We start from the raw sequence: 24905 nt of genomic DNA, 5'->3' as shown, positions 1-24905 counted from the left end.
AGAAATGGGTTCCGTCTGTCTGTCCATGCGTGTACGTGTGTGTGTGCGTCCCGAAATCGTTGTCAGAGCATAACTCCGAAACCGTTAAATATTTCTCTAAGAAACTTTGCATGTCTATCAGACTCATGCTGAAATTGTGCCTTATGCTATTAAGGAATTTTAGAAATTTTTTTTTTTTACGTTTCCATGGCAACAAGTTGGACTTAGGTTCTTTGAGGGTGGTGTTCATTTCCGGAGTGTAACTGCGTGTCAGCTTAATGTGGGAGGAAAGCCCGAAGTGATGCATGTCTCCGACGTTTACCATTTCAGTGAAACCCACGAGCATGGGTATGGCGCTGACAAACCTAGAAACATAATCAGGGGAACCGGGATTCAAACCCACAATCCTAGGTTTCTGGCATGCCCAAGGGACGCAACTCTGCACAGCTAATTGTGGCGACTTATGGGATCGGGTGGTCAGACTTGCTGACTTGGTTGATGCATGTCATCAAATCCCAATTGTGTGGATCGATGATCATGATGTCAATCTCTGGACTGTCTGGTCCAGACTCGATTATTTACAGACCGCCGTCATGTAGCTGGAATATTGCCGATTGCGGCGTTAATCAACAAACAAACAACTACACAAGTTAATCTGATGTTATTGTACAATTATGCCCACTTGGCTTGATTGACGACGGTACAAGCATCTGTATCGAAACATCCCACTAAAAGCATAAAGAAGTTAGCTCCAGCTGCAGCAAACAGAGATGGATGTGCTCCTCTCGGTTTGAGGATAGGTATAGCTGGCAGCTCGTTAGCTGTCAGATTCCAGAGGCACGAGGTTGGTATCCTTATTGGCCCAATAAAACTAAATGAATGTGATGTAATAAGTGAGTCAAATGCGGTTGGTTGCCAGGTGCTTGCCGATGAAAGCTTTCGTGTTGAGAGCTGTGTGCATTAAGTAACAAACTTCTTAACGGTTTCTGTTTAATTAATCAATTTAATTTAATTTGATGCTAATTAAAAGTTAGTTTGAAGCTTAATGCTTTTGTCAGCTTACTCACAGAGAAACATTTATGTATCTTTCACACGATTCACACTGACATTGCAAGAGAATTTGTTCAGCTATTCATTTTGATAACAAAGTTCACTGTTGTTTGTTCTAAAGTATTCTCGGAAGTTTTGTGATACCATTTTGTTTTCTCAGTGTTTGTTTGTTTGTTTGTTTGTTTGTTTGTTTGTTTGTTGTTTAACGTTGCACTCAGCAATATTCCAGCTATATGACGGCAGTCTGTAAATAATCAAGTATGGACCAGACAGTCCAATGATTGACATCATGAGAATCGATCCACACAATTGGGATACGAACAAACAAACGTTGTTCAGACATGCAAAGTTTTGTAAGACTCAATTATTTACAGTCTGCCGTCATATAGCTGGAATATTGCTGAGTGCGGCATTAAACAACAAACAAACAAACAAAAACTGTCATAGCATGACTGATTAACTTAAGTAATATTAAACAATCAGGTGTTGTCCAAGTTCCTTTAAGTCCTATATATTAATAAATATAAACAAATTTGTAATTTATAATACTATATGTTTTTTAAAAAAAGAAATAGATTAATCTTTTCAACACATACACACCTCTATCACATCATACTCATCCACTTGCCTCCCTGACACCTGAAAACATGACTGAGAATGAATAATTAATCCTTACTGACAATTACCATGACAGTATTTCTTGTAGGAAAAAGAGAAAAAGAACAAAGAATAAAAACCTTTGATCAATTCAGGAGGCAAGTCTCGATACGGAAGCTCTTCAAGTCTGGTATTGTTCAATCCTATATGTATACACACCAGAACATTTAATCAGGCTTAAATGGACCAAAATGGTGGATTTTAACTTTCTGAATTCTGCACTTAACAATAGTTTTGAATATTCATAGCATTATTACATTGTTTGATCTTGCTCACAAGGAATGTTGGGCACATTGGGGCAGATAGAGGCCGGTATTTAATTCTAGGACTAAAAGACCGCCTCCGTGGTCTTGTGGTAGAGCGTCCGCACGGAGAGCAGAGGTCCAGGGTTCGGTCCCGGGCCGCGTCATACCAAAAGACGTTAAAAGATTGTACTTGTTGTTACCCTGTCTGGCGCTCGGCATTAAGGGGCTAAAACAAGGACTGGTCGGCTCGGAGTCAGTATACTGTGTCTGAGTGGGGTATTCATGTTAAACTGCAGCATGGTATCTCAGTGAGCTAGCACTATAAATCGGCATCAGTCCGGACTAGTACAAGCAGCCACACACACACATACACGTGCATGCACGTCGCTATATAAGTGCAATAATCTTGGACGCGACGTTAAACCCAATTTCACCTCACCTCTAGGACTATAGATAGCAGAATGAGGATAAAATATTTATAGTAGGCGTCAGTGCTGTTCATTAAGTGACCAGAGAGACCTGAGTTTGATCTTACTCAGCTGATGTGTGGTGGAAACACCTCATGCCAATAGTCTTTATCTGGGGGGGTGGGGGGTGGGGTACAGGTCGTCTAAGGCGCCACAAATCACTGTGCAGAGTTGTGTCCCTTGGGCATGCCAGAAACCTGTGATCGTGGTTCGAATCCAGGTTCGACTCGGTTATGTTTCTAGGTTTGTCGTCACCATACCCGGCTTGTGGTTACCATCCGAGACCTGCATCACTTCGGGTTTTCCTCCCACATTAAAGGGACTGTATGTCAATGGCTCTGTGAGTTTTTACATCATGCGTGTAATAACTTCTGAGCGTGACGTCACATGTCTGATTCAAATCTCAACCCAAAAACAGTAGAGCTCCATGCAGTGAAACCGACAACGCAAGCTCTGGGCAGAGTAAACTGGCTTTGGTAGGGTTTTTTATAAGAGGCAAAGTGGAGAGAAAGCTGGTGTGTTTTTCTTATGGAAGAGTTACAAAATACTAATTGCCAGCTTGATTAGATTAGAAGCTTTATCATTGTTTATCAAAGCATGATTTGCAATATAAACATGCCATGATTGTATGACGCCAATTGCTGTCCTAGCCAGAGTTCCTTGCGCCCAGTCTAGGATCTCTGTTACATTGTCACATCTTACACAGTCCATCCATGTGTTTTTCATCTGTTTTTTTTTAAGTCAACACATTTAGATAAACAAAACTTTCTTTGAGAAAATAAAGTCAAACACTGTTATGTCGAAGTTGAAGGAAGAAAATTGACATCACTGTCCCGGAACGCTTTATGCACAAGATGAAAACAATAAACAACAATTGTACAATGAGCGGAATACCTGCTCTGACAACACAAACACAGCAATGAGCGGACCTTCCAGCTCAGGCATACATGAGGGGAGCGGAGTTCCAGCTCAACCTCAGGACGCTTCCTACGAGCGGCACATCCTGCTCGAGGTCGTCCCTACACCAGCACTCGGAATACCAAGCTTGACTAACACCATGTAATGGTAACACATATATAGTAATGAACAACAATGGACAGACAATGACGTTGCTCTGGACATGGGACTTCTGGGGGTGATGAACTGACACAGCTCAGGGGATGATCAATTAAGGCAATAAATGTCATACTATAAATAACAGTAATTAACGGGAAGTGATATAGTAGCCCAGGTTGGCTGACAGTCAATATACAATGAAATGGTGGTGAGGATTAACAACTGGGATTAGCGCCTAATTCATAATGACAATTAGGGTATGGAGACATGCACATGTCCTCCCACATTAAGCTGACACACAGCGATGTAACTGGAATACTGTTAAAAGCGGCGTTAAACCCAACTCACTCACTCACTCACTCCAGATGGACATGTAACTTGATTCCAAGTGATCAAAGTGGGACAAGATTTCCCTGGTTACAAAGTTTATGATATACAGCAATTTAAAGTAAAAAATAATAATTTTGGAGTAAGTTTTCAATGGATTGCACGTTTTTGATTGATATACAATAATTCCCTGGAGGAAAGTTCATGATTCAATTTAATGTCCCCCGAAAAAACACACCAATTTTCAGCCTGTGGGTATTAAAATATTCATTGCTTTACTGAATATTAGTTTTCCAGTGCTGCGTTTTCCATGTGATTGATGAGAAGTGTTATATTTTGAAGTAATATATTTTCAAGAGTAATAATTCTTTTTAGTCTGTAATTCACTTGCAAATTGCAAGAAAGTTCCAGAAACACCCCAGAAACCCATGTTTATCAGCAGCCATGAAATAATATGTGAAGTAATGAACTTAGATCTATCACTGTGCTGAGATGTCAAAAGCTTATCGCAAACTTGGACAAAGTCATATGGTACTCAACCTAGTAGGAACTTAATTCACAGAATACATGAACATGTATATGGTCCCCCTGGTGGTTATATATGTGGTACCCCTGTTTATCATCTGTGTGGTCCCCCTGTTTATCATCTGTGTGGTCCCCCTGTTTATCATCTGTGTGGTCCCCCTGTTTATCATCTGTGTGGTCCCCCTGTTTATCATCTGTGTGGTCCCCCAGTTTATCATCTGTGTGGTCCCCCTGTTTATCATCTGTGTGGTCCCCCAGTTTATCATCTGTGTGGTCCCCCTGTTTATCATCTGTGTGGTCCCCCTGTTGGTTATCTATGTAGTCCCCCTGTTGTACCCTGGTTTAGTGGGTCACTGGTCACATTGTACACTGATTTAGTGGGTCACTGGTCACATTGTACCCTGGTTTAGTGGATCACTGGTCACATTGTACCCTGGTTTAGTGGGCCACTGGTCACATTGTACACTGATTTAGTGGGTCACTGGTCACATTGTACCCTGGTTTAGTGGATCACTGGTCACATTGTACCCTGATTTAGTGGGTCACTGGTCACATTGTACACTGATTTAGTGGGTCACTGGTCACATTGTACCCTGATTCAGTGGATCACTGGTCACATTGTACCCTGGTTCAGTGGATCACTGGTCACATTGAACACTGATTTAGTGGATCACTGGTAACCTATACTGATCATAAGAGGCAACGAAATAGATAGTTGACGTGGATCTATGCTCGCAATTTTGTTCACTGGATTGTCTTGTCCAGACTTGATTTTTTACAAGCGGCCATCGTACAGCTGGAATATTGCTGACTGTGGCATTAAACAACAAAAAATAAAAAGAAACAAAGAACTGTGATGGCATATATCATTTCTCATTATTTCAATCACTGCTTGTCTGAGTGTATTTGGTGTGCAGGAGTTTCATTAGAAATTAAATGTGCTTGTTAAAACTTATGCTTGTTGTAAGACTCAATGGATTGAATGGTCAGACTCGGTGACTTGGTAAATTAAGTGTCATCATACTGTAACAGCATGGATCGTTGTTCAGTCACTGGATTGTCTGGTTCAGTCTTCATTATTAACAAGCCGCTGCAGGGATTTTGACACACAAAAAATGTATACAGGTCGATGACTTAGACCCAAGAAATATAATAAGTCAATGGCAAAAGTCTCTAAGTCAAAAAAACAAAACACAAAATTCTGCTTGTGCCATGTGCTCACAATTCAACAAGAATGGCGGACGAACCCTAAGAAATAACAACACTGATCATGATTGGATAAATATATACAAACTGTCCAATGAATGTTGCGATAAGAAAAGTGCTTGACTAAGTCACTATAGCTCCTGACAGCATTTCCCCATGATACAGAAAGTATGAACCAAAGACATTGCACTGCTCACAATTTCAATTTCAATTTCAATTTTGATGGCTGTGCATTGTTTTATTAAATTGATGCTTCGTGTTGGCCTTTCTTTACTATTTATGTTTTAGTGATATCATGAAATGTCTGATGCCTTCCTGAGAATTTCAATTGCTCAAAACTCTACTACTTAAACAAACCATCTGTCAAATTGAAATTTGACCAGTGACCAACAGCTATTTGAAACTCTGTGTAATATGCAGGGTATTGCTGAATGTTGAATTCAACAACAGGCACACGAGTCTAAACAGCAGTGTTTCTTCCAAGCTGATGATGTCATGATGGACTGACTGTGGAATATGTTCTCGGGAAGGTTTTTATCACTAGTTCATGTGTTCTTTCTCTTCAATTCCTCAGCATTTCATTTCCTACAGGACCATTTTTTGACAAAAAAAGCTAAAAATGTAATTCTAAAATGTAGCACTTTTCTTGTCAGATGCTGTTGGGCAGAAGGTGCTTAAGCTGAGATACCATATCAATGTCTTTCAGTGTTCGTAAAAAATGAAGCAGGCTCACCCAAACGGATTGTCAAATCCTCAAGGAGTCTAAAAAATGAATTTTGAAACCAGGAATAAGTTCAATTTTTTTGAAGGCACAAAAACTGCCCAGCGCTCAAGTACATGTAATTAGTTCAAGAATTTATCTCATCCATTTTTGTCTCCAACGTGATAAATAGGCGGTGCTCGAATATACTTACCAAGTGAGTTTGGGTGGGCGGAGTAGGGATATAAAACTGCTCAAGCGCTTTTTAGTCTTTGTTCTCGTGGGTGACTCCGAGTGTTAAGGCAGACCTTTAAGCAAATAGCGTGCGATCCATCCTATTCTAATGAAGTAGAAAAAAGCCACTTACACGTGCTAGGTAGAGAGGCTGATGAGGCTAATTTCATGTAGAAGAATTTCACTTGTCCTTATTTCAGCTGTGATCAATCACCGACTCTCTTGTTAATGGATGAGCAGGTTGAGTCAGGGACAGCCAATTCATCTACAGGCAGTGGAAATTGATAGGGAGATTTTACTGCTGCCTCGGCCATTTACTGTCCGTGCTGAATATGTCCTAGGGCTCAGGACTTTTAGATACACGGAGAGCCTAGAAGATTAAATTGGTGTTTGAGTTTTGGAGGAGAATTACTTTGGGGATATCACTGGTAGTTTTGAAGGTTGAAAAAAGGATTTGTGTGTTAACTCATGAATGACACTCAGGTGTATGAATTAATGATTATGTTTTGTTTCTTGGTAGGTGTTGGAAAGCATTGATAGGTGTTGGTGGTGTTGAATGTGCTGATCAGGTTCTGGTGATGTTTGGTGGTGGAGTTTAGGCATTGTTAGGCATTGGGACATGTCGGGGTGTGTTGGTTGGTATTGGTAGGAATTTTAACGTGTCTGGTGGTGGTGGTCGTTATTAATCAGTTGTTTGTAGTGTTGGGTTGTTCTGATGATGTTTGGTAGTGTTGGTAGGCATTGGTAGGTATAAAGGTAGTGTTGGGAACAAGGTATTCAGTAGGTGTTTGATGCTGTTGGTTGAAAATTTAGCCAGTGACGACAACAATTGATTTATGAAAATCTGGATCAGACGGAGGTGTAGACTTGACAGTTAATTTGGGTCCACCGTCTAAGGCTTCCATTTCTGCTACCTTGCAGGTGGTTCCTTCCCATAGTTTACTGCACAGACATAAGTTACTCCAGGAAAACAGACAAGGTGATCAGTTTTTCCATTCAGTTATCCCCAAACCATTACTTAAATTACATAGATACGACGTTCGTGGTCAGTGGATAGAATGTCTGCCCGGAGAACGGAATATTGGTGGTTTGATACTTCTTTGAGAGGCTCTTAGAAGTTGGAGTACAAAGGAAGGATAAGATATGTGGATGAACAACTTCTTTAAAACGATTAGGAGCGACGTTTCGGTGTAGGTTCTAACACCGTTATCAAACAAGTGATGTGTAGAGTATGGTTGACAAGTATATGTTCTGGTAGGAGGCAATGTTTATACAGTTGAGGAGATTGAGATGTAGTTTCACTGCCTCAAGCCTGTATGTATGCTTGTCAACCATACTCTGTACATCACTTGTTTGATAACGGTGTTAGAACCTACACTGAAACATCACTCCTGATTGTAATAAAGAAGTTGTTCACACATGTACAGTCAAGTCTTGTTAATATGACAATCCGCTTTATCTGACACAAATGATGGGAACCAATTAAATCAGTGCTATTTAGACTGTTAATCCAACAGTCTCGCACTCTGACTCCGACACATGTAATTTGCAACGAATTACCGAAATGACTCATGATGCAGTCTCGTTAATCAAACACAGTGATCTGCGTACTCCGTGGTCACCTGCCCGCGAGTTTACAGACTCTTTTTTTTTATAGCTGCATATTACAACGGATGCAGAGATAAACTTGCTTAACAATAAACAATTAATGCTTTAAACAAACAAAACAGGATTAAAAAATCACATGCTTAGATTACAGTGTTTCGTTATTGCGCCCTTCAATATAGCGCGGTAAAGCATGGCTCCCAAAAGATACTAACATTTTCAATAAACTCAAGTTTTCCAATGACATGATGTTTTTCCCCCATCTAAGAAAACATTATCATCTGATCACCGTGATCACGTAACACTGGAAATACCAGTCAACAAATCCGAATTGAAGTACACAATTTAATCCTATTATTATCATATCTGGTAATAAAAAAAATTGTTCATTGTTTATCTGGACTAATGTTTGCAATATATATTTTTTAATTATATTCAAAATTTCTTTTAGTAATTATAATAATGTTTACAATAATTTAGGCGAAATCGTATGCGAAGTGATGGGTAGATCTCACAACTCACCGTTATTAACAGCAACCACGGTCAGATTACCGCTATTGATGCCTTGAAACGAACTTTAGTTGCAGGAGAATGGTTACACATATCATAAATGCTGTACCATGACTTGCTAAAAGTCATATTTGAGGCAGTTTGACTATTAAATGTCAACATAACGTTTTCGCAATCGAAATAAAAGTTGCGCGGGAAGTCCCTATGGTGACTGGTCAAAATCGTTCCATATGTAAAAAAATATCCTGCATACAATCTGTACCAAAGTGCTACACTTGTGGTTCTTATAATTTTCAGTATATATAGGGAAGCTATAACTAAAATAACACGATATTGGAATATATTATTCCTGATAAAATAATAATTTCAGATACAATTTCTTCCGACCATTGCATCAAATTTCTTTAAAGTGGTATCACTGGGTACATTTTAACTGAATCCCCGGTAGATTGGGAGGAAACGTGTGCACAGCTGATTGCTATTCCCGGCTTAGTTTACGAGAAAATACACACTGTAATCTTAATCCTTGCATATAAAACAATGCCTTTGAAAGCAGGAAATACATTTTAAATGGTAAATCATCATGTCTAGTGATGTTTTATATCAAATGTCATACTTTTATTGACCAAGTTTGTTATAGATCCCCTGTCTTTTTCACCTGAAGCGATACGATGTGTTGGGGTTTTTTAAAGCGCATATTATACTCGATAAATCTTTTTTTACACTATGAATCATAAATAACTTCTATTCTAATCTTTTTTGAAACTCTGAAATGTGCAGCGTAGATCGTGTTTAGGTAGACTGTTTTGTTGGTCATCTACCACCTACGACTCGACCTTCGTTAAACCGCTGTACCTCAATCTCATTAAAATCAGATACAAGATACAAGTTCTCACTACTGCTGAGGACATCCCATTACAGGTCACGTCAGAATGACCTTTTGCCAATTTGACCGACCAATGAAATGACTAACAGGACCTCTACATTAGCCACTAAGAAATCTCCTTTCTTGAGCTTTGCGACACTAGTTTCAAGCTGGCGACCTCCATTGCACACTTTTCTTTCAAAACCAACAGAATGAATCAGTCAACAGAAGTTTTACCCATGTTGGGAATCGAACCTGGGTTTCGTAGTGACAAGCAAATGCTTATACCACTAGGCTACCCGACCGCCCCCAATCTCAAGTGATCCATGAAGATCCGGGGCAGAATAGTTCTTCAGCAACCCATGCTTGCCGTAAGGCGACTATACTAAGCTTTGGTGGTTGCATGATTAGATTTGGTTATTTCTATTCTGTTTGGGATTTATAATGGACCCGTGAAGATCCGGGGTAAAATAGGTCTTCAGCAACCCATTCTTGCCGTAAAAGGCGTCTATGCTTGTCATAAGAGGCAACTAACGGGATCGCGTGGTCAGGCTCGCTGAATTGGTTGATGCATGTCATCATATCCCAATTGCGTTGATCGATGCTCATGATGTCAATTACTGGATTGTCTGGTCCAGACTCAATTATTTACAGACTGCCGTCATATAGGTGGAATATTGCCGAGTGCAGCTTTAAACAACAAAGAAAGAAAGAAAGATTTTTATAAGAATTATGTAATTACTAACTGAGAAAAGAAATGTGTAAATCACATAATATTACTTTATGCCAAATAATAAAACTGTTTTAAGTACAAGATGTTAAGTATATTCACGGAAACATGCTTTGTTCTCATCATAAGAGGTTTAACCCCATTTTACCTCAATTAACCAGATAAATTAATTCTGCACCCATTGCCTCCTGCTCATATAATAAAACATGTTCAGGAGCCAAGAAATGTCGACATGAAATGGAAAAACGTCATTTTACAAATAAGTGGAATTCTGAACCTCGCAGATGTTGGCTTTGTGTAAATAAATCTTTGATTATCCAAAGGAGCAGCTGGGTAACAGCAAAATCCCTTTAGTTTCACTTCTAGGCAGGTACTGAAATGTAATCATTTTTGATGTCTTCACAGTGTTGGCCCTGTGAAGATCTGGTTAGAATAGGTCTCCACAACCGTTGCTTGTGAGATAGCTCCACAGCAACCCATTCTTGCTGTAAAAGGCGTCTTTGCTTGTCGTAAGAGGCAACTAACGGGATCGGGTGGTCAGGCTCGCGGACTCGGTCGATGCATGTCATCGTATCCCAAGTGTGTAGATCAGTGCTTGTGATGTCAATCACTGGATTGTCGGGTCCAGGCTTGATTATTTACAGACAGCTGGAAAATTGCAGAGTGCGGCGTTTAACAACTAACAAACAAACAATTCATAGTGTTCAAAATAAAAAGGTCGTGGGGTCTTTGAGGTTAAGTATTTGAAGCCTAGTGGTTAAAGCGTTCGCTCGTCACGCCAAAGACCAGGGTTCGATTCCGAACATGGGTACAATGTGTGAAGCCCATTTCTGGTGTCCCCCGCCGTGATATTGCTGGAATATTGCTAAAAGCGGTGTAAAACCATACTCACTCACTCACTAATTTTTTAATATAATGTTAGATCCATGACCAGTCTTATAGTCCTTGCCAAATTGCCCAAAAGTTAAGGTATCATAAGGACAAGTAGAAATTTACCCTTTTTAAGGGTTCTGCTATATGTTATCATTATAAGGAATGTGGACTAAAACTGTTAGTTTCGATCACTGGTGACAAGGCTCCTTACATTCATGTTGAATTTCGGGGCGGTCGGGTAGCCTAGTGGTTAAAGCGTTCGTTCATCATGCCGAAGACCTGGGTTCGATTTGATATTGCTGGAATATTGCTAAAAGCGGCGTGTTGAATATCAAAGACTGTGTTATGTCTCAATTAGCTAAAGCTTGGTAGGAGGCATTGGTGGCCCAGTCATCTAAGGTGCCACGATTCACTGTGCAGGGTTGCGTCCCTTGGGCACGCCAGAAACCTATGATTGTGGGTTCGAATCCCGGTTCGCCCCGATTATGTTTCTAGGTTTGTCAGCACCATACCCGTGCTCGTGGGTTTCAATGAAGTGGTAAACGTCTGTGACCTGCATCACTTCGGATTGACTCCCACATTAAGCTGACACGCCGTGATATGACTGGAATACTGTTAAAAGCAGCGTTAAATCCAACTCACTCATATAAAGGATGGTCCTGTTGTAGATGTTTGCTAAAGTGAAAAAATAGATTGATTGAAATATGAATATTTTGAACCTGATTCTTTTCTTTTTACTTTTACTTTTTAAGCAAATCAAACAGCTGTGATATTTTGTCTCCTGCATCTTGACATATAAACAAGGAAATGTCTAAAACACGAGAATAATTCTGCCAATAAAGATAAATAGAATAATAAAATAGAGAGACAACCATCACTATGACAGTATTTTTTCATGTAATGTTTGCCACGTACGCAAATTTGACCACCAGCTTACCATATTGTTCAGAAAGTGTGTCATAAAATAAATCCTCATATCCAAACCACTTTTGGTTAAAGACTGAAATAGAATAGAATAAATTCTGATCAGCAGGGATTATGGAAGGTAGTATCAGAATTTAAGACCAACTAAGCTCTTTGTGATGCCTTTCAGGATACGATTCAATAAATGGTATGAAAATAACATGTTTTGCATCTCATGCTCAAAGTTGTTTGATCAGTGTTACGACGTTCAAGGCCTAAGCTAAGATTTCATAAAGTTTTATGGTAGACATGTGGAGGACATGTCCAAGTTTGATGCATCAGTGACAAAAATGATGTCCGATGCAATTCCCTATTTTGGCTTTTACAATATGTTCCCACGTTTTTCAGGGGGAAACTTGCCTTGCCGTTGCATGTGTTTGTGAGGGGTGCCACCAGTGGGGCAGGAAATTGTCGCCTTTTTGCAAACACCTGGTATCATCACTTGATGGTAGTGATTCATAAAGACATGCTCATGGTATAGCCGGAATCGTACAATGTACACTGCTTTTAGCTTTTTCCCGATTTTTAGCATCTAGAAATGGGTTTTGTTGCTTTTACTTACAGTAATTTCCCTTTAAAAAAATTACCCTATTATATAATGTGTGTTTTGACTGATGAAGTACTTATCTGTGTTTCAGACTGTCACCCTTCTGCAGGAGTACCAGGATTCAGTAATTCAGGATTCAGGATTCAGTCCCCCAGATGCCGGCAATGACAAGAGACTGAGCCAGGTCGGTAATTGTAAATTCCATGACAAGCATTCAATTATTTCTCTTTAACCCTGTTCTTTAACATATACCAAATTGTTCCTGCTTTTGATTTTTTTGTGTTTGGATGGTTATAAAATAATTATTGTAATAGGTTTGTTTAGCTTTGAGGAATAACTGCTTATGTGAAGACGCTCTTGGGAAATCCGACATCCAGGAAGTGTCGGGGATTATTACGTAATTGACACCTGTAAATTGACAACTGTAAATTGGCAATCTTGAGATGGAGTCAGGTGAAATTTAAGAAATTATCAATGTATTTGGTCCCACTGCTGAGAGAAGTCAGTCAGTGTCAGCATCACGGGTGTTACTTCGTGTCAAGTGGAATTGTTTCTTTGTGGGTGAATCTCTGATATGACAGCTAAAATTCAGTCCCTCAGGTTCTCCAACTGAAATTCCTGATTTCATTGGAAGTGGTTTGTGTTTTTTGCTGAAATGGTGTTTGATTGGTCTTGAAGATGGGCCTCATGAGCTTCTTTGAGATTTTTACAATTTTAAGAATTCAAATTGAAATTTAGTCAGTCAGATTCTGCAATATTGGTGTTTGGTGTCATTATGGTTATATTTATTCTTGTTATAAATTCCCATTAGAGATCTTTAGAAAATTTAAGGATTTATTTCCAGGAAATAATTGGTCCCCAGGACACATGCTAGTCGTAAGTGAGTGAGTGAGTGAGTATGGTTTTACGCGGCTTTTAGCAATATTCCAGCAATATCACGACGTGGGACACCAGAAATGGGCTTCACACATTGTACCCATGTCGGGAATCGAACACAGGTCTTCGGCGTGACGAGCGAATGCTTTAACCACGAGGCTACCCGACCGCCCCGCTAGTCGTAAGAGCTGCCTGATGAAGATGGGGCATCTGTGTCTTGACTCTGTGTGTTTCATCACACCCAGATAGTTGCTCATACTTTCTGTCACTGGTTATCTCGTCCAAACTTGATGAATGTTTGTTTTTTGTTTAACACCACACTCAGCAATATTCTAGCTATATGACGGCAGTCTTTAAATAATCGAGCCTGGACAAGACAATCCAGTGATTGATGTCATGACCATCGATCCATGCAATTGGGACATGATGACATGTATCAACCAAGTCCGCGAGCCTGACCACCCGATCCCGTTAGTTGCCTCATACGACATGCATAGACACCTTTTATGGCAAGAATAGGTTGCTGAAGACCTATTTTACCCCGGATCTTCACGGGTCCATTATAAATCCCAAACAGAATAGAAATAACCAAATCTAATCATGCAACCACCAAAGCTTAGTATAGTCGCCTTACGGCAAGCATGTGTTTCTCAAGAACTATTCTGCCCTGGATCTTCATGGATCACTTGATGATAGGGGGCGGTCGGGTAGCCTAGTGGTTAAAGCATTCCCTCGTCACACCGAAGACCCGGGTTCGATTCCCGACATGGGTACAATGTGTGAAGCCCATTTCTGGTGTCCCCCTCGGACCACATGCATCTTAACAAAAATTCAGTTCTTCTAATGCCATGCTCAGCAATATTCTGACTACTTGGTAGTGGACTGTACATAATCTAGATTAGATAAACCTGTGATTGATGTTATGAACAATGATCTGTGCCGACATGGTATGTTGACAAACCATCAACCAAGTCATGTCATATGTCAAGCATAGGTTGCTGGGGACCTGTTCTTGCAGGGTTTTCTTGACAAGTGGTCTTCTTGACAAGTGGTCTGATGGTTATGCAACGGATCCACAAATGTAAAGCCATAAATCTTCACTGCCATGAAGGAATAAATGGCTGTTGTTTATAATTAGTTCATAAATCTAGGAGTCTTGTTAAGTTTCTAAAAAGATATGAAACAGAAAAACTAATATTGTGCAGATCGAGGAGGAAAATATGCTTTCAATTATATGTTACTTTTTATATGGATATTGAGATATTTTAGGCTGTTATTGTTTGTTGTTTAATGCCGCACTCAGCAATATTGAATCTACCATATATGTCTGCAGATAAGAGGAATTTTGAGCACCAGATATAAGATTCTGGAGAAAGGGGTCGGCTTATCCATGGGATATATACTTTCATGATAGTAATTTTCAGAACGTGATCTGTTTTGACTGGTTTGTTAAATCTTTATTAGAAATTATAATGACTTTTTCAATATAATTACAACGTTTTTCATCTTAAATTATTGAATATCTGCAAGTACCTGTACAGTCTTGCAGTCCGACTTCGCGGTGTGTCGTTGCCGTTTACTTCCTGGTTCGGTTTATCTACAGGTCATATCATATTCTTTCAAATTTCATGGGTCAAGTTAATACCTCGGCTTATCTACGGGGTCGGCTTATCTGCGGTCATTACGGTACCTGACAGCGACCTGTAAATAATCAAGACTTTACCAAACCATCCAGTGATTCATATCATGAGCATTGATCCAAGACATCAGAGTACAATGACATTCTTTCAACTAAGTCAATGATCCATTACGTTATCTCGGATGACCAGGGGTGGTCGGGTAGCCTAGTGGTTAAAGCGTTCACTCGTCACGCTGAAGACCCGGGTTCGATTCCCGACATGGGTACAATGAGCTACGCCCATTTCTGGTGTCCCCCGCCGTGATATTGCTGGAATATTGCTTAAAGCGGCTTAAAACCATACTCACTCACTCACTCACTCACTCACTCACTCACTCACTCACTCACTCACTCACTCACTCACTCACTCACTCACTCACTCACTCACTCACTCACTCACTCACTCACTCACTCACTCACTCACTCACTCACTCACTCACTCACTCACTCACTCACTCACTCACTCACTCACTCACTCACTCACTCACTCACTCACTCACTCACTCACTCACTCACTCACTCACTCACTCACTCACTCACTCACTCACTCACTCACTCACTCACTCACTCACTCACTCACTCACTCACTCACTCACTCACTCACTCACTCACTCACTCACTCACTCACTCACTCACTCACTCACTCACTCACTCACTCACTCACTCACTCACTCACTCACTCACTCACTCACTCACTCACTCACTCACTCACTCACTCACTCACTCACTCACTCACTCACTCACTCACTCACTCACTCACTCACTCACTCACTCACTCACTCACTCATACCCTAACCTGGACTCCCCACTCGGCTTCATGCCTCAATACTCATATTTCAAGTTATGGGTTTGTTTGTCGTGAAATGACAGGACAATCCGTATCAACAATTGATCAGTAGATCATCAGTAAGTTCCGTTCACAATGTAATAACAACCACTTCAAGAAACATTAGGTCAACAAAGTACCAAGGGAATATGTTGGCTTTGATGGAGGCAAAATCCATAGGATGTCTTCACAGAGACTTTGCCTGACAAGAACACCATGGCGATCTGTTCATCCCATCTCTGTGTTCTGAGCTGTGTCAATGTTTGCCTATGTCTAAACAAGCTGAACAACTGGATCCAAGCGAGGTGGACTGATTTGTGCTTTAGGGAGGAAGATAAATGCTGCTCCCATGACCCCAGACGCCCACTTTCCACAGTCCTCTTGTTTATCATGTTGTGCATTCAAGCAACCCTCTTGGTGGATTCTGGCTTAGCATAGGTCCCCTGCTATCTATTTGTCTTTTGAGGCAGCATTGGTCCCCTGCTATCTATTGTGTTTTGAGGCAGCATTGGTCCCCTGCTATCTATTGTCTTTTGAGGCAGCATTGGTCCCCTGCTATCTATTGTCTTTTGAGGTAGCATTGGTCCCCTGCTTTCTATTGTCTTTTGAGGCAGCATTGGTCCCCTGCTATCTATTGTCTTTTGAGGCAGCATTGGTCCCCTGCTTTCTATTGTCTTTTGAGGCAGCATTGGTCCCCTGCTATCTATTGTCTTTTGAGGCAGCATTGGTCCCCTGCTTTCTATTGTCTTTTGAGGTAGCATTGGTCCCCTGCTATCTATTGTCTTTTGAGGCAACCGACTGGATTGTAAGAGGTGACTTAGGGGATCGTATGAGGCAATCAACAGGATTGTAAGAGGCAACTAACAGGATTGTAAGAGGTAACCAACAGGGTCGTAAGAGGCAACTAACAGGATTGTAAGAGGTAACCAATAGGATCGTAAGAGGCAACCAACAGGATTGTAAGAGGTAACCAACAGGGTCGTAAGAGGCATCCTACGGGATCGTATGAGGCAATCAACGGGATCGTAAGAGGCGACAAAAGGGAGCATGTGAGGCAATCAACGGGATCATACGAGGCGTCTAATGGGATCGTATGAGGCAATCAACGGAATAGTAAGAGGTAACTAACAGGATTGTATGAAGCATCCAACAGGATCATAAGAGGCGACTAACGGGAACGTAGGAGGCAATCAAAGGGATTGTAAGAGGCGACTAACGGGAACGTAGGAGGCAATCAAAGGGATCGTAAGAGGCGACTAACTTGATCGTATGAGGCAATCAAAGGGATCGTAAGAGGCGACTAACAGGATCGTATGAGGCAATCAACGGGATCGTAAGAGGCGACTAACAGGATTTATGAGGCAACTAACGGGATCATATGAGGCAACCAATAAGATCGTAAGAGGTGACTAACAGGATCATAAGAGGCAATCAACAGGATCGTGAGAGGCAACTAACAGGATTGTAAGAGGCAGCTAACAGGATCAGGTGGTCAGGCTAGCTGACTTTGTTGATGTATGTCATCCTACACAATTATGTGTTTTCTTTGTCACAAAATCAAATACTGGATTGTCTGGTCCAGATTATTTAGAGGGTGCCATCATATAGCTGGAATATTGCTTAGTGTGGCATTAAGCAACAAACAAAACAAATTGTCAAGCACACAGCATCCATAACTTTAGTTTTACCTTTTGGTTTTCCAGTTGCATCTGGGGAGGTCGGGTAGCCTCGTGGTTAAAGCGTTCGTTCGTCACGCCGAAGACCTGGGTTCGATTCCCGACATGGGTACAATGTGTGAAGCCCATTTCTGGTGTCCCCCGCCGTGATATTGCTGGAATATTGCTAAAAGCGACGTAAAATCAAACACACTCACTCCGATTGCATCTAGACTACCATAAATAGTAATAACTTATTAAATACTATGGAACATATCTGTCTCATTTGTCAATGTTCAGACACAAGATGTCAGCCTCTTTTCTTTTTTCAAATAGTCATATTTAGGTTTGGAGTTGGCATAACTAGTTTTGGCTTGTGTGTTTTGCAATTCAGATGGTTTTACCAATATTGACATAAATGGGTCTTTAAGTTGGAATTAAATAACCAAAAAGAAACATTGGAATTTGCTTACTCTTTTAGTGTAGCACTGCGGATATACAGTCCAGCTGTTGTTTACTTGACGTTTTCTCAATACATTGTTGACTCATTCTCAACCCATCAAATAGTTTTAGTGAGTAAAAGTTGGCAAATAGCGGAGACATTTCTGTGGTTTTTAACAGACATTTTTTTCTTTGGTAGACCTGTATTTGTGACTCAATAAACATGCAGCCAAGATAAGCAGGCATACTGCTTTAAGATCTTGCCAGATTTTGAGTGTTGGCAGAAAGCAGAGTAATGCTTATTGTGAATGAAAATGTGAACATGTTATTTTATAACTGTATAAACCTTTCATCATGACCTTCTGTTACTACTTAATCACTCAGGCTGCTTGAAATTTCTTATTCGTGATGATCCCTGCTTTGATGGGAGAGCTTTAATTTGTTTTTTTATTTAAAGAGCATGAAGAATTTGATGTATTATCATGCTCTCTAGCTTTAACAAAAAGATCTCCTCTTCTTTGTTGTTTAGAAGGTATTCATTGCAAGTGAAATGCTCAGAAAACATTGATGATCTTACTTAACAACTGGAATATTCATCTATTACTTACGATCTTCAAAGGAGAACCTATTACCAACTGTAATGTTCCTGGTCATATGCTCTCAATGAACAGGTCGTATATATCGGCTTCAGGCTGCATTTGGATGAACAAAGTCTGCGTCATTTTTTGTTCATTGCACGACTTTGTGTTTCTGAAGTGCAGTGGGGCGGTCGGGTAGCCTAGTGGTTAAAGCGTTCACTCGCCACCCGAAGACCCGGGTTCGATTCCCGACATTGGTACAATGTGTGAAGCCCATTTCTGGTGCCCCCCGTGGTGATATTGCTGGAATATTACTAAAACGGCGTAAAATCAAACACACTCACTCCAATTGCATCTAGATTACCATAAATAGTAATAACTTATTAAATTCTATGGAACATAATTTCTTTCTCATTTGTCAATGTTCAGACACAAGGTGTCAGCTTCTTTTCTTTTAAATAGTCATATTTAGGTCACTCACTCACTCTGAAGTGAAGTTACACCATGTTAATAATCAGCTAATAGCAATATGAAGTGGAGTAATCGATAATCATAGATTAAAAGTGAAATTGTCCTACAATTTGGTGTTTTAAGTCAAATGACAAGTGAGGTATTAGAACCACTTTTTACTACTTTTGCAGCCCCATTCATCTTAGGCACTGCAGTTTGAATGTGCTGAGATGTGCAGAGTTGAATGATTTAGGCAAACCAGAAACCCTATGACCATGGGTTCAAATCCCAGATTTGCTGTGATTATGTTTCTAGGTTTGTCTGCACCAGTTCATGGCTTTCACCAAAGTGGTAAACATCTGAGACCTGCATTACTTCGGATTTTCCTCTGACATTAAGCTGACATGCTGTGATATAACTCACTCACTCACGCACTGACTCACTCACTCACTCACTCACTCACTCACTCACTCACTCACCCACCCACCCACCCAGCACGCACGCACGCACGCACTCAACCAAACGCCCACCCACCCAAACTCACCCACTCCCTCCCTCCCTCCCTCCCTCATGCACACACACAATGCATGCACGCACACACACGCAGGCAGGCAGGCACGCACGCACGCACACACGCACACACGCACGCACGCACGCACGCACACACACACACACACACACACACACAGAAGGTTGTTTCTAGTTATTACGTTTTCAGAGACTTTCAATAACTGTCATTTTTTATTTTCAGCAACACTGATTTATATGTCGCGAAAACTGCTGATCATTTATTTTCAACTCCAGTTTCTGTCTGCCTTGGAGGTATTAATGTTGATTGTCACGAGACCTGAGACACAGTGTCCTTACCACCGACACTGCCTGTGTCTTCTGTCTAGGACCCGGTGCTGCTGGTATGCTGAACATGTTATTATTAGACAGTCATCACAGGATGATTAATCATTTAAAGACTTTAAATTAGATAACGCGATAGCCAGCAAGATCACAGGTGTTCTGTAGCATGTGCTCATGGATTATAAAGCGTGGGAGTGAAGGTCATTGTTGCATTGGGTTGTGAAGTATCAGATAGGGAGACAGTGTTTCAGTTTATTAGCTCACCTGACTAAGTAATTTTCTTTTATTATGGACTGGTTGTCTGTCGTCCTTTGATGTTGACAGACAACAAAAATCATTTTCTCAGAAGCCGGTGGACCAATAAAGCCATGATGACACATAAATTTATAAGAGGTTGGAATTTGAATTTGAAATATGGCTGCCACAGCAGCCATTTAAGATAATCTAATTTCTGATTATACAGACAAATATACATTCACTTGATAGATTATTAATCTACAATATTTTGAGGGTCAAAAGTCTTCTTTTTCTTTCTTTGTAATGTCAGAGTTTTATTTGTAGGTCATGTAAACCAACTAAAGATATATTTCTAATGCCTTATGTAGAAGATATTTAGATATCATCGGTGATAGAAACTGTTGTTTGCGGTATTGGCTGTCTTTGAAGACATTTTGGTAGGCTATGTGTCCAGGTGAGCTACTAAGTCGTCACACTGTTTTTGTTATGAAATCAGAAAATTAATTGGTGATTGAGTGAATTGATATGCACTTTGAATAATTTACCTTTAAAACAATAGGACAAAGGTTTTGCTGTGTTGGGTGGTGACATGCAGATTTACCATTAGTTTACACTACTGCCCACTTTTTGGTTGAAAAAGAACCCCAATTAATTTGTTCCGGAAAGTAAGTATGGAAAATGATGTTGCCTCAGGTTTCAAAAAATGGTGTTATTAATAGTGGACAGGATGGATGTCGTGGAAGAAAAAAACATGTTGTGAAGAAAACAAGCTCTTTGGCTCCTAAAAATAATTGCATGTGTTGAAGCAGTGCAGTAAAAAAATATTCTGTTTCGAACAAAAATCCCACTTTAAATGAGTCACTATTTTAGCCATCATCACAAGGGAAGACTTAAAATAAGCATCAAAAGGTCTGGTATAATTGCTTTCATCAGTTTCTCAAGCACTTCATGGACTTCATGAACTTCAGTTTACGTTTCAAGAATACAAGTGCATTTGAGGGCTGCTGAAAAATCAAAATAATCATGAAATCATACCCATTACCTTATCAACCACAGCTGAATCTTCAGCAGCAGAAGGAACTCTCAGGAAGATTGGTATGATATGATTGGAAAATAATAAACCATCAACATCAAACCATCTGATATTTCCCCCAGAGGGAAACAACAGTAGAAATAGGATCATTTCTTTCATTTTCATTTCATCAGGGTCCTGATCGGGGGTGTCACAAGCTGGTAGTCAGTCAAATTTGGGCCTTTAGTTGTTGTTTTTTAGATCTGTATATACCACATGCGAAACATGGACAAGCTGTAAAGTATAATCTTAAACGCGAAATCATTGAAATGCGGATCATTCTGTTTGTAGACAAACATGGGAACAGCTAAGTTCTGCTTCTCTTGCGTTACGTCAGTTTGTGTTTTGCAAACGCCAAATGCTGACTGGTTTTGTTGTATCGTTAGATCTAGTTACTTACAACTTTTAGATTTTAACATAGTTATGATAAACAAGTTTTAATTTACTCTCAACAGTTTTTTGGGGGACACTTTACATATATCATTTACCATAAAAATATTGATCATTTTTCGTTTACGACAGTTTTTTTAGTTGTTTTACACAAAACAGAACCACCCCATCAGGACCCTCTTACATCAATGGATGATGTTGTCCGATCACAACTAAGACTGTTGGACCAGGTCTGGGGTGACATTGGTTATTGACACAGCAGCGAAGACTTTAATTCACTGGGGTGCACTAATAGTGAAATCAAGCACAGCATAACTTTGTGTTAGGAGTCCCTGTTTGACGTTTCATATTGTTTTAGAGACTGACTTTAGTGCCTGCAATAGGGTTTGGGAAGCAGAATGTTTATCGGGACAAGTATTTCTCAGCAGGAGAAAAGTGTTTTGTAAACAGGGTGATATTTTAAGTGATACTCAAACCCTGCAGTAGGAGGATGTTAGCTAACATAGGATCATTTCACACAGCTAGAAGCTTGAAATTAAGCTTTTTTTCGTTGCTAATGTATCTTAGCGATCAATAAGCTATCGCTTCGAACCTATTTTTCAACAAGAATAGGGACGCTTTGACTGCGGTAGAAAGCCCTGGTGTTTTGGTTGATGTTGGAGAGGTGTTGGCGTAAGTGGTGCACTCTCCGTGAAGTTTGGTATTTGTGCTGATATCATATAAGGCATTAAAGCGTGAAAGTGCCATAAGCACGGGGGACTTGTTCCTGCAAGTTGTCGAGTCTGTTTGTAGGGAGTGTGTGTTATCTAGGACAGAAATATGAGTGTAGGGATTTGGTATGGTATGAGTAAGTACAGGTTCCTGCAAGTTGTCGAGTCTGTTTGTACGGAGTGTAGTGTGTTATCGAGGACAGAAATATGTGTGTAGGGATTTGGTATGGTATGAGTAAGTACAGGTTTCTGCAAGTTGTCGAGTCTGTTTGTAGGGAGTGTGCGTTACAAAGGACAGAAATATGTGTGTAGGGATTTGGTATGGTATGAGTAAGTACAGGTTTCTGCAAGTTGTCAAGTCTGTTTGTATGGAGTGGTAGAACTTTGTTTTATTTGGTGCAACCTGGTTTTGTTTGGTGCAGCTTGGTTTTATTTGGTGCAACTAGGTTTTATTTGGTGCAACTTGGTTTTGTTTTGTGCAACTTGATTTTCATGTCCTCATGTACTTGGTGCAAGTTAAATCAAGTTCCTCAAATCAAGCCCTGGTTTTATGCCAAGATAACCAAATTATTAGGACATTTTTATATGTGCTGTGTTGTGTAAACAACCTCGTCCATAAAAGGGTTTGATACCTCTGGATTCTTTACCTCTGCTAGTAGGATTCATTAAAGCGGTAAGCATTAATGACTTCTATCACTGTGGTTGTTCCTCCTGCATAAAGCTGATATGCTGTGAGATAACTGAAATACTTTTTACAGTGATAGTAAATGCAACCTTCTTATCACATGCCTATTGGTAGGGTTATCCTGTAGAGCTGGGACTGATAACTCGGGTCGGGTGGGTCCTGAGTAGGACCCGGGTACCCACAGGACTACCCGGGCCGTGGTTAGTCACGTGATATATTGTTTAATGCCAAAAAGTCACTATAGTTCAGTGGTTACACTTTAAGTCGCTAATGTTCACATTTCATTCTGAAGATGCACACATTCCTTTTGACTTGTATATGTTTGAGTAAAGATAAATCTTCAGTCAACTTCAGTGTACGCATGATCTGATCATTTCATGCATGTATCTAAATAGTTTTAGCCAGGGCTGCAGTAAAACAATTACCAATAAGACATTTTGTTCCCTACTCTTGAAACTTGCAGTGGGTACCCGGGTAGGGTCGGGTAATAGGGGGTCGGGTACCCGGGTAGTAAATTTGGACTCGTCCCAGCCCTATTAGCCTGGATGCCACCTATTGGGACACACACTCATGCTTATTGAGTTGGTTGGTTGGTTGGTTGGTTGTTTAACGCCGCACTCAGCAATGTTCCAGCTATATGACGGCGGTCTGTAAATAATCGAGTCTGGACCAGACAATCCAGTGATTGACATCATGAGTATCGATCCACGCAATTGGGATCGATGACATGCATCAACCAAGTCAGCAAGCCTGACCACCCGATCCCGTTAGTCGCCTCTTATGACAAGCATAGTCGCCTTTTACAGCAAGCATGGGTTGCTAAAAACCTGTTCTACCCCAGATCTTCATGGGTTCATACATATTGAGAATGGAATAAAATAAGTGATATTGTCCTGGGGATGGCAAAAAGTATGAAGGTTTGAGTCGTTAAAACTAAACAAAATTGTTGATTGCATGTTATATACAACAGACATCTGACATTTGAGTTTATTTCTTACAAAAATATTTTTAAAAACCTGAAGTTTCTATTTTTTTCCAATGTCAGATGATTTTTTATAATCTAACAATGAAATCCTCATAGGAGTCTGTGCATTTATATGACATTGTCACTGCATCTGTAAAACAAATTGGAAATAAAGCAAACGATCACCCTTGGACTGCCAATGATCATGCCTTAGATTAGATGTTATTATTGAGAGTCCCTTGGTCTTGAAATACACAGTAGAGAGACCCAGAGACATTCCTGCATTGGTACCTGTGAGGTACATGGTCCTGTGTACAGTGCACAGGTCACAATGAGGCCAAGTTCAGCATCATCAGTCACAGAGAGAAGGTGGATGAGTGCTGGTTTCGAGATGATTCCTGAGAGTTTCTTGGGCTCCGGTCCTGCCCAAACTGAAACATAGTTTACAAATGGTGTACCCTTAGGAAAGCGACTTTGTTCGAAATATGCCTCTTTTCACCCATCAGTGTATGGGTACCCGGTAGTATGAGAATGGTGATATGACCTAAGACCTTTTAGCTCCTCATACGGCAGCTGAGCTAAGAGCTAAGGGTGCAATTTTAGTGCTCACTGAACTACTGACCAAGGATATGATAAGTTGTGCAATGAGCATTCACTTGATGAATAGAATGGTGGATTATGAATTGTATTATATGATGTCGTACAATTTGTACAACATTCTACATGGGAATGGAGAGAAAGGAGAGCGGAAATGATCCTGTTACCAGAAGATACAATTTTGGCCACCTTTCGTGTTACAAGTTCAAAACCGCCTTCAATTCCAATAATAAAGTAGTTAAGAGGAATCTCAGCACACATGTGCTTATTGACATGCCACAATGTCTCACATAGACATTCGACAAGTCACACCAAACACGTGTAACAAAATGGCCCCTCTTCATAGAGAGCCACA

General features: G+C 40.3%; 1 protein-coding gene across 3 annotated transcripts in view; it reads left to right on the top strand.

Annotated features, from left to right (window-relative positions):
• The window catches only part of LOC124144883, a 381519-nt gene that overhangs the window by 45723 nt on the left and 310891 nt on the right, over positions 1 to 24905 (top strand). For all 3 annotated transcript variants that reach the window (XR_007221550.1, XM_046514495.2, XM_046514496.2), the window contains exon 3: positions 12631 to 12723. Coding sequence is in view for 2 of the 3 variants with exons in the window: in XM_046514495.2 (XP_046370451.2) it covers positions 12631 to 12723 (93 nt within the window). In the remaining variant the exon portion in view is untranslated. The remainder of the gene's footprint in view (positions 1 to 12630; positions 12724 to 24905) is intronic.

This window comes from Haliotis rufescens, unplaced genomic scaffold (genome assembly GCF_023055435.1).
Source record: "Haliotis rufescens isolate VD_foot unplaced genomic scaffold, xgHalRufe1.0.p SCAF_16, whole genome shotgun sequence".
In the NCBI taxonomy this organism is placed as follows: Eukaryota; Metazoa; Mollusca; class Gastropoda; order Lepetellida; family Haliotidae; genus Haliotis; species Haliotis rufescens.
This window is presented reverse-complemented; position numbering and strand designations above follow the sequence as displayed.